Below are 11242 nucleotides of genomic sequence, written 5' to 3' on the forward strand. Positions count from 1 at the left end.
ATATCTGAACCTGGTTTACCGCCCCCCTCCCCCCTCCATTGCCACTACCAGTGCGGGGATATATATGGACAAGCTATACCCATGTCCCGACTTGGTGTGAAGAGGCCTTCATCCATCGGTGAATTCACCTACCCATCCAGACAGAGCCATCTTTTTGGAGGCTTGCTATTATAGGACTTCACACAAAGACAACCCTTTGCTATGACACAGGAAAAAAAACTCGCCGTTAATGAGTGACTTGTTGCGGTGAATCATTATTATGGCATGTCATTGGAATAACAACAACGGTAAAGCAGTGTTAATAAATTCTTTTTTATTACAAAATACACATACATATGCACAATAACAATTGTTAACGCTTGCACAACTGCTACTTGTACAAAAATGGGGCTATCAGTCTAGTGTTTACACTTTTACACTTACAAAAAAAAGTATATACAAGGATTTTATACAAGACGCCGGTTAAGGAGAAATTCACAGTGGCAGCATTACTGACAAATGGCACAGAAGGGCAATAATAGGCAGTTTACATTTGTTTGCAACAGACAAAATATTAACTTTAATAAACTTGTCCTGTGCCACAGGTACTGGAAATCTTTGACAGTTTAAACTTCGTAAAGGTGTAGTTTGGAAATAAAATAAAAAAAACAGGAACTGGACTCATGAACTGGGCAGGCTATTTCGCTGCGAATCCTATGAACGATATTAACATTTTGAAGTAGATAAGAAGATTCAACATCCATTGGCTCAACAATTAATATAAGTGGTAGCCACATTTCATTGGATCAGTACTGGTTCAGGACACATTCAGTAACAGTTTTGATAGTTAGTAGACCCAATGTAAACTTGGCAAGTCTTATTTACATGTATTAACAAAAATGTTTGGAAAGATGAAGTCCAGTCAGGCAACCCCAGTCCTAACATTCTTTTCAAGTTTTCTTCCTCAAGTTTTCAACAGCTTTCCCATGTCAAGACCACCTTGTTTCGCTAGTGTTAATCTATAGGCATCGGAGGCCTTCAAATCGCAGTCACATTGTGTAAAGTGTTTTTCATCACATGACGGAACCCTTTAAGTCTACCAAGATGTTTATCAATAAACTATTCATCCAACAATACCTTGTATCATCCGGCATGACTTCGGATAATCACAAGCTTTAGTTTCTTTTTTTTAATTTATTGACCAACATTCGCTCAAAATGTCTGTAAACAAACCACTGGAATTTACAGTCCAATTTTTCTTTCCGTATCTACACATCTCCATAGGAGGATAGCTCAGTTATTTTTTTTTCTGCAGATGAATAAAAAACAAAAAAAAACAAAAACTAAAATATTCCAGTGAAACCAATTTTGCTTCTTTTCCACACCTCAGCTGAAAAACGGGTCCTCAGACTCGGCCATGTCCACGTCGGGAACCACTTGGTCGTTGTGTTCGCGTTCCCGGGACCCGCACGGTCTGGAACTCAATCCGCACCCGTCCATCCGAAACCACGGGTGCTCCAGAATCTCCGCCGCTGGCAGTCGCTCGGAAGGCTCGCGCCGCAGCAGGCTTCGGATGAGGCACCGCGCCCTCGGGGACACCCAGTCGGGCACCGTGAACTGGCCCCGGCGAATCTTCTGGAAGAGCGCCGCCGGCTCGGCGTCGTGGAACGGGTAGCGTCCCACGAGCATGGTGTAGAGCATCACGCCGAGGCTCCAGACGTCAGCGGCGCGCCCCGAGTACGTCCCCGCGCAGCCGGCGCTCAGGATCTCGGGGCTCACGTAGGCCGGGCAGCCGTGCTTGTTGGAGAGCGAGTCGTCGTCGACGTCGTCGTCCGGCAGGACGTACGCGTCCTCAAGGCTCTCCAGCTTCAGCGTGGTCCTGTGGAGTTCGCGGGAATAGAAAAGCAGCGCGTTCAAAGTTTGGCAATTTCAGGTTCCACGATTTCGCCATCTGGAACGCTGTTTCGCCCCCCACCCCACGCACCCCCCAATTGCATGAGGTCAGCTGTAGGGGGTGGGCGGCCTGACCAGCGATTACAAGACCAAAACAAGCAAGTATTGTATCAATCATTGCGTCACCCTTAACAGCCAAGTTTCAACAGCGGGCCAATATTTGCACAAGATAAAACTATTTTGCATAACCCTAATCACTAAAACATCAATACCTTATGCTGTTGACACACGGCTTACAAAATCTGGTAACAGTGCAGCGTAAACAGTTTTTTTCACTCCTCCCTTGACATATTTTGGCAGTGCCTCTCCACCACAAAAAACGAACCAATGATCACACATGCGCCCGCCGCGGTCACTCTTAAAAAAAAAATTACCCATTAACACCGTCATATTCACGGAGCAAGTTGATTAAATAAGTGCTTATGCAAGCAGGGCCCTCCTCCTCCCTTGCTTCACACGCCCCGGTGCCTAACTACTGTACAAAATACCCTCAGTTCTCTGCCTCTGAATGGGAGCCTTTGACAATCCGGCGCAAAATGCTCACAAGGAACAGATGCCAAAGAATTGAGCTTTCACAAAAGTGACCTTGGGAGCATTTTTGCAGAAATGTCACGTTACGTGCGAGGCGGCATCGAAAATAGTGGCATCCTGCCAAAGAAATGCCTCTGTCAGGAGGCATTTACCGAATCGCCTCGGACAAAAGAAATAAACGGAGGAACTGAGAAAATGGTTACAAAGTGGCACCATATACCAACGGTTTACGACTTGTCAATAATCCACATCATTCTAAATGTTATTTTTTTACGTGATGATGCATTGTGCATCGTTATCCAATACGCGCTTATTGTTGTGTAAACGTGATTAGCTGTGCAGCCGCAGATCGCCTGCTCTCACTTTATCCTCCCCCGAAACACGTCATTTGAATTATCACTTATGCAACAGACGTTGTTCGTGTGTCGCATTGCCGTGTTAGAGGATTATGTCTTCACGTGGCTGTCCATGAAGTCTCTTCAGTGCAGAGACGAAGACGAATAAGAAGAAGAAACAAAAACAACGGGCAATTCCCATTTCTGACGCAAGGGGTCAACCACACGCAGAGAGAGTCGTCGTGATTTCATGAACGAGGTCCAGGGGATCTCGCGGCAGCAGCTCTTGCACGTTTCTCACGTCACAGCCTCAAATATCACCCATGTCATGAAACTCGCGTGAACTGCCAGCCGCACATGGTTTGGGCTCAAGCGAGGGCAAACATAAATTGATTGCACCCCCCCACCTTCCCCTCCCCCTCCCCCCCTCCGCGAATCTTAAAGATTGTCAAATACGACAAGTTAAATGGCCCGGAAAACACACTTTCGAAAATGATCGATACAAGCATTCTCGGGACATGATTTGATCACACGCAAGGTCTACCCTGGAGCAAATAGACAAAACAATCTTGAAGGAATTTTGGATCTATGAGGCCCAATAGATGGTTGCAATTGATCACCCCTCCAGGGTCAATACAATTAATATACCACATTGTGAGGAAGTCAACGGTGATTGCCTTATAGACTGACTCAATGCTCATTTGAGCAGGAATTCTATTTGACTTTTAATTATCTCATTAAATTATGGTATAGGCAAGAGCGCAGGCAATTGCACATGGAATCCCAAAGACAGTGGTGACTAAAGGCACATAACTGGGCCAGCAAATGTGCGGTGATTAATATTCATGTGAGAAACTGCATTACGTAAAGTCTGCATCAGCTCATCATTGGCAACCAGGTAAGAAACCCGTTGAGACAGATTCTGTTGCAAGAAAGACTTTGGAATGATACATTTTGCAACGGCAGCTGTTCCCACTTCACCATTGCAAGCCTGGCTGTTTCTATTCCAGGATAAATGTCACGAGGATGATGTGGCCAAATGGGCCCCACCCTGGTGTCAAGATCTGAAAATGCCCATCCCTTCGATCTAATTGTGATTTCAGCTCAAAGTTCCCCTTGAAGAAAAGGCATGGGGTTTTTCTTTGCCGCAAATTAAAGGAAATTATGATGGTGGAGACGTCTCATTCAATAGTATGAACATTATGACAGGAAGGTCAGGACAAACGAGACAGCAATGGATTGATAAGCAAATGATATACATAGGGGGTTCAATGTGATGATTTCCATCAAGTCCAAGGGCCAGATTCACATCTTTTCATACGTTCATTTTAATCACTTAAAATGTTTTATCGATAGCTCCAACGCCACACAACGTGATGCTCGTCAGCCCATCTCATTGAGTACAATCTGACATCGACAATCCTGTAGGGTGAAGATCCCATCAAACGAGTTGCATGCCTCTAAATCTCCACGTGTCTGTGGCCGTGGAATTAGCAACACACTGCATCGAGATCTAGAGTCCCAGGTGTACGCCAGAATCTCGCCAGCGACTGTTTTAAATACTCCTGTTCATGTCAGCGGTTCTCACCCAGCGGGTCGCGTCTCCCAGTCTCTCAAGAGGGATGCGGTACCAGGCTACGGCATGGATACCGTACAGGAGAACATTTCGAATGTGCCGCTGTGAGCGTCAGCACGACGTTGCGGCAACAACAAAACAGCGCACGGCACTAAACAAATGTGATCTCTCTGTATTGTGACCTTAGGTACCTTACGAGTTTTATTCTCAGGGTCGGAGGGTTTTGCAGGGGAGTGGTGATATGGGAATTAACTTTTTATTGATTGATTTATACACAAACACAAAGATCTCCCATAGAGCCTTCAGAGGCTGTTGGGGCAAGTGCTGTTAGCAAACACCTATGAAGACCGACATGGCACACGAGGGGGTGGGTGGCTAGTAAGTGGCGATGTTTACACACCGCACCAGGTACTCATTTGCGGCCGAGTCGACCTAGGAGAGTCCCGGGACCGGCTCAGATAACCGTCACCGGTGTTGGCCGTGAGCGGGAATCGAAATCGGCTCGCCGGCTTCGTAGCGCAGCCCCGCACACACGCCACACCACCTCTTCCCCACGCACGCAGACACACACACGCGCACGCACGCACGCACGCACGCAAGCCTTCGAGCCGTTTACCTGTCGGCATCGGAAAAGACGAACTTGCGCAGCTTGAGGTCGCGCAGCACCACGCCGGCGCCGTGGCAGTGCGCCACGGCGGAGGCGATCTGCCGGAAGAGGCGAGCCGCCTCCGGCTCGGCGAGGCGACGGGCGGCGCGCACGTGCGCGTGCATGTCGCCGTGCGAGCGTTCGTGCAGCGCGTAGGCGCTCCGCTCGCCCAGCACCACCTCGAGCAGGGCGCAGACGTGCGGGTGGGCGCTCAGGCGCAGCTGGGCGCCCAGGTTCTCCTGCCAGCGTGACAGCTCGTACACCTGTGGCCCGGGGCAGCCGGCAGGCGAGGGAGGGGTGGGGAAAGACAGAGGCGAGGGAGGCGAGGGAGGGGAGGGAGGAAATGAGAGAATGGGAGCGGGGGGGAGAAGAGTCAATTATCATCAATCAATAAATAATTATCATTCAATAATGGCCATCACTATCATGAATGTATGCATGTAGAACTTTCCGCACCGCACGTAGCAAACCTTGTTCACCGGCATATCATCATCATCATCAAATGATCAACATTATAATTTAATATTTACCATCGCGATTATAAATACAACCATCAATGCATGAAAAATCACTCGATTATTAGCACCACTAACATGAAAACCATCATCAATAAATAAACAATTACATGTATTAAATTATTACAATCACTTTCAGAAATACCATCGTAAATAAACAACCGTTCAATAATAACCACCACAGCAGGCATAGACGCCACCACCACTCCCACCCACCGTAAAACAAATTGTCGTGGGGATTGGGAGACTTGGAACTCGGTCCATGAGAAATGAAGTCCCACTCATCACCATTGTCATCAATCATCATCATCATCATCGCCGGAGTCAAATCACATTGTCGGAAGCAATTTCACTCGTCACCGGCAACGCGTCGTCATTGCTACCGTTCGACAGCGACGGCGGTTCGTTTCTTTTGTTCACTTAACTCGCCGTCATCGGCATGGATATCGTTACGATTATCGTAAAAAAAAATTCACTCGGCGTCATCGCCTACAACGGTGTATGGACATCATCGATCGCACATCGTCGTAGTCAAATTAATGGCTCGTCATGATCATTAAGAGCCCTCGCTCGCGGTTATCGATCGTGCATCAATGTCCATCCGTTATCAAGATCATTACCGACAGCCACCGTGACTTGACCATTAACCCCAACAGTCATCATCACTCACCAATCAGCAGGACTTGCAGCACTAATCGCTATTCATTACTATCTCTTAATTATCATCAGCATTCTCCACGACCGCCAATCACTCATAACACCAGCCGTCGATCAATTCTTCTGAAATCTCGATTTAAAGCTTTCGTGACTGCAGGGATTCATCTTCTTGGCTTCTTCGGTAAAGTCACGTAGAATGGAAATAATAAAATAATAAAACAAAACATTTAATAATTCTCACGACGTTTCGGCCACAACGCAAGCAGCCGTCCTCAGGTGGAGAACAGGTCTGTCGAGGAGACAGTCTGAGGACGGCTGCTTGCGTTATGGCCGAAACGTCGTGAGAATTATTTTATTATGTTTTATTTTTATTATTTTATTATTTCTCTTCTGAAATCGTCACCATTGATAAATGGTACCCGATGTTCATCAACCGTTCGTCAGCGTAAAGTCCATTACTGTGGTTTTTAAAAAAAGAAATAACCTACTTCAAGGGAAGATCGTGAACGCTGCGCTTGTATTCCATTGACACGGAATCTTCCCACAAAAGAGCCCTGCCCCCCTAACCCCAGTCGCTAAAAGGTGTCACACAAGCGCGCGCCTTGCCAGTTTAACTATAACCACAATTAGCATTCAACGGTTTCGTAAAACCCAAGACATGTCCGTGCTTTTGCTGTGCTCACCGAGATTGCATCGGTAAAGACTCAAGGACCACGCAGACATGCCTAGCCATCCGGATAAGCCTTCGCCATTCTAAAATCCCAGCACGCCACGTCAATGGCAACGCTGTCCTAAAAGTGGACGTATGACCGGGCGTCTAAGTCTGTATTTACGATAGTGACTCTCTCTGCTTCATGCCAGAGGAGATGTCAATCATGGTTCCATGCGCAAAGGGGCGATGCTGATGAATATGCTCATCACACCGCTCGCTCTCCTCTGTCACCACAATAACGTCTTCTTGTTTGGTTTTACACGGAAATACCGGTCCGCCTTTGTTCAATTGAAAGTAGAGCGATCAACAAATAAAACAAAAAAACGCATGCGCAGAGCAATTCTATAGATCACGTTCTGCGTATAGCCATTCATCAACCCACTACCTGTACGGAGGGCTACCCCCAACGCCTCTTCGGTCGTGTGGGTGTTGTTGGACCATGCTTCACCACGCTCGTCATTGCGGGTTGGTGATTGGGAAGGGGGGTAAATGCGAAATCGCTCCGAGTAAGTGAACATTAAACCACCGATTGATGTAAGCCGTGGCCGCGAATAGAACCCCGGATCTGCCGATTCATACTTCTTAATTAGGGCAGTGCACTGGCCAATTGCATCGTTGTTCCACCCGTCAAAAAAACCACACACACGTACCTACGTACCTACCACACAAACTGCTAAATTTGACACATTGTCAACCGCTACCTGGCCTAGACCCCGAGATACACACATCCCCATTCAGAGTGACCTCCCCGTGAAACAACCGCCATCGATGCGCGCGCGCGCGTTGCGTTTGCGCGTTAAACTTCCATCGCACCGTACGCGTGCCGACCGTTGTGCTAAAATCACAGCGAGTTGTGTGCGCGACGGAATATCCCACGAACGGCCGTACCTTGCACACGAACTCCTCTCCCGTGTGAACGTGCACCGCTCGGAAGACCCTCTCGCCGGCTACGGGTCCCAGCAGCAGGTACTGGCCGATCTTCGAGACGGCGTGCGACGACGAGACGGGGCCGGGACTTTGCGGCGGGCTGCACGGAGAGCCCCAGACCGACCCGGCCAGACCCGACGTGCCGGCGTCCCCGTGCGCCGGGCTCGACACCACCATCGTCGTCCGCTCGTCCGATTCGAGTCCGGGTTTCTCGAAGCGCGGCGGAGTGGCCACGCCGCTCGATCCGTCGACGCCGCCAGCTGCGGCCGCTGCCGCCGCCGCTGCTGCTGCTGTAGTAGCGGACGATGCAGAAGCCATCGCTTGTCCACGGGCTTCCACGTTGGGCCACGTTGAGAAGACGCTGTCCATTGTGTGTGTGGGGGGGGGTGCCAGCACTCGAGTGTCCCTTTTGTCGTTGCTGCTGCTGCTGATCTCCGCAGACCCGGGATGGTTGTGGAGCGGGGTGGTGGTGGGGGGGATTCCGAGCCAGGTTCGGTAGGAGGGGGGGTGGAGGCTTCACGCGCACTCAACAGCTCCGGCCACGCACGTGGCTGGTACCACCCCACGACGCTGTCGCTCGCTGTCTTCTCTCGTGACACGTGCCGCTCCTGCTGCTGTTACTGCCGCCGCTGCTGCTGCCGCTGCTGTTACTGCCGATTCTCTTGTTTTTGTCCGTTGCCGTATTCCGACACCAAACTCTCAGGGGTCCTCTCCGGCAATCCTGCTTGCTCCCCTCCACCAACAACGCTTCGTGTCGTCTTATTCTTCTTCTCCTGCTCGCCCCCCTCTCTCTCTCTCTCGATCTCTCTACGCCCTACGGCACAAGCGTTGGTCTCATTTGCGCAGCACGTTCCACCCACCAGCGCAACAGAAAGAAAGATGTGCACTTGCTAACGACCAAGTGACGGGAGGAAGGGTGCGATGGGCAAGTGCATGGGGGTGGGGTGGCTGGGGGGGTTGCCCGGTGGACGGAGGAGAGAGCGAGAGATGACGCCGGCCGGCCTGCTGATGTCGGGTTGATAGCCAACGTCTGTCCGTCCCCACACGGGCGCTGCACAGGAGAAGAAGCAGCAGCAGCAAGCAAGCAGCAGAAGATCGACGAGCGAAGTGAGAGGGGAGCTGCTTTAGGAGTGGCCGCAGACGCAAATGCCGCGTTGACTCAGCAAGCCCTCTCCGAGTGCGTTACATCACTTCCTGAGCGCGCGCACTCCCACCCCACCACCTCCCCACGCGTGCGCGCTCTCTCTCTCCACTCCCCTTCACACACATACAGAGAGAGAGAGTCACAGCCAGAGACTCACTCACACACACGCCACTCTCGCGCACAGAGTTAGCAACAGCGGTGGTGGAGGATGTCAGTCACGATGTGTGTGGGGGGGGGGACGACTTCCTTACTCACGCACGCAAGCCTCTTTGTCGCCCCTCCCCCAGCAGTAAATTGCTATCCGGAATATGTTGCTCATTAATTGATTTAATTGTAATCGGCGGGAGCGCTCTCTGGTTTCTTAATTCGTTTGTTTCTGTTTGCCGACTCACTTGAAGCGTCATTCGCAGAACGTGTTATGGACGTGTTTGAGTGAACGCGTTTTCCTCAATAGCGTTGCTCGTGCCGTTCATCAATGCTCCCGATTGCTCTTCACGATGTCGATGCACGTTTGCATCCGACAGTATATTTTATTATCCATAATACATGTTTTTTTTTTTGGGTTAGATCGCGTAAATATATAAATGTGTCGTTAAACCCGCCACCACCCGACACAGCCAACTAGTAAGGGTTGTCACGTAAACAGAACGTGCCAATTCGTCACTAGTACAGCACACCGGTGTGTTGGAGAGCCAAGCCACAGAATTTGAAATCTGAGTACGACGTTTCGCCAGTGATTACAACTAGCTTCATCAGGCGACAGCCAGGTTTGTATATTAAATTCACTGCATCATTTTAATTCTTAACTGAACTCGTGTCTTTTGTTGGTAATTTTCACCTGAACAAAAGATCGCAAGCCATTAACCATGGGATACATATAAACAGTACTGTAAGGAATGCAATGCGTCCGAAAGGGTGTTCCTTTGAAGGAGATGGAGTGATGAAATCAGCTTGTTTGCAGGTGCTAAAGTGGATTAATTACATCGTGGGATTTTGAGAGGTGGTAGTGGTTTGAGCAGGCCTTCATCCAGCAGTGGATTGACCATGGCCGATGGTGTTGAAACACACGTGCATCTATAGTTAGACTTGTGAGTAGATAGGGTATCTTATCTCACATATTTTGGGAACAGGTCGATAAGTACACATCATATTTGTCCTTGCGTTATGGGTCTCTTTGTTAATTGCACACCAAGGTGTGTGTGATGAATGCGATTGTCGAAAGGACAAAGCACATAGCTTCATATTTCTGCAGGACAATTCTTGTTGGTTGGGTCAACACATCCGCATATCAATTGGCTTAAATGATAATGTGAATATGTATGGAAAAATTCCTCCGTCAAACGAGCAGAAAAAAATAAGAAGAAAATATATGACAGAAGCACTATAGAAAGGAGGGAAAATGTCAAGGAAAGAAACGGGGGGAGCATGAATGCATCAAAATTGAGGTTGCTGATTGCCAATTCACAAATGTTCGCCCATCGGGAGAAATCTGGAAGTAGAACACGTTCCAGAGATCGTTTCTTATGCAGATCTCTCTCATAACAACGTCACATACCCCCAGGAATCAAACCACTTTTCAGTCATGTACAATAAATTTGCTAAAAAATTAGATATATCTTTTGGAGGGAGGAATACCACTGGAAAACACATGCAAAACTGTACGTAAAACTGATGACAGTCATTCAAAATTAAAAATAACTACAAATTTAATACCAACGTACCTCAAGAATAAAGTTTGAATTGGTGCATATTATGTTATCTGCTATGACATGTGGATACGGATAATGTACATTGGCAAAGAAAATGGAGGAAAGAAAACGTGGTAACTGCGCAAAGAATAATGGAGAGATGTATATTTGGAATGCCATTGAGAGACAGGAAAACACATGGATCAGAGTGCATACGCAAGTTAAGAAACATTGACTTACAAAAGTGGGCTTGGGCAGGACATATAGCTAGACGTTATATTGTACGGTGGACAAGACTAAAGCCGGAGTGTGATGCTCAATATGTTATCCCACCTTGGAGATGGAGTTATGAAATTAATTTGTGTGCCTGAGCTCGTGATGGGTTGCAGAGGCCTTGATCCACAGCGATGGATTGATCCCTGATGACTGCAAAATGTAACGTAAGTACCATTGAGGCGTTTTTATCGCTTAAAAATGTTCTCACGCAGCAGGATGGTCCAATGCACAAGAGGCCCTTTCATTCGCCTGTCTAATATGCCTACATTGTTCATGTCATTCCGTTCCTGGGGAGGCGCCCAC

At 48.5% G+C, this 11242-nt stretch overlaps 1 protein-coding gene across 1 annotated transcript; it reads right to left on the reverse strand.

Moving 5' to 3' along the window:
• Window positions 1-302: 302 nt before the first annotated feature.
• LOC144931704 (tribbles homolog 2-like) lies at window positions 303-9008 on the reverse strand. The gene is made up of 3 exons (XM_078855902.1): window positions 7793-9008; window positions 4991-5283; window positions 303-1858 (listed from the first exon to the last, which is right to left on the reverse strand). Exons 1-3 carry the CDS (start codon window positions 8198-8200, stop codon window positions 1366-1368), a joined length of 1194 nt encoding a protein of 397 aa, XP_078712028.1. The 5' UTR covers window positions 8201-9008; the 3' UTR covers window positions 303-1365.
• Window positions 9009-11242: the final 2234 nt, after the last annotated feature.

Source organism: Lampetra fluviatilis, chromosome 4 (genome assembly GCF_964198595.1).
Source record: "Lampetra fluviatilis chromosome 4, kcLamFluv1.1, whole genome shotgun sequence".
NCBI lineage: Eukaryota > Metazoa > Chordata > Hyperoartia > Petromyzontiformes > Petromyzontidae > Lampetra > Lampetra fluviatilis.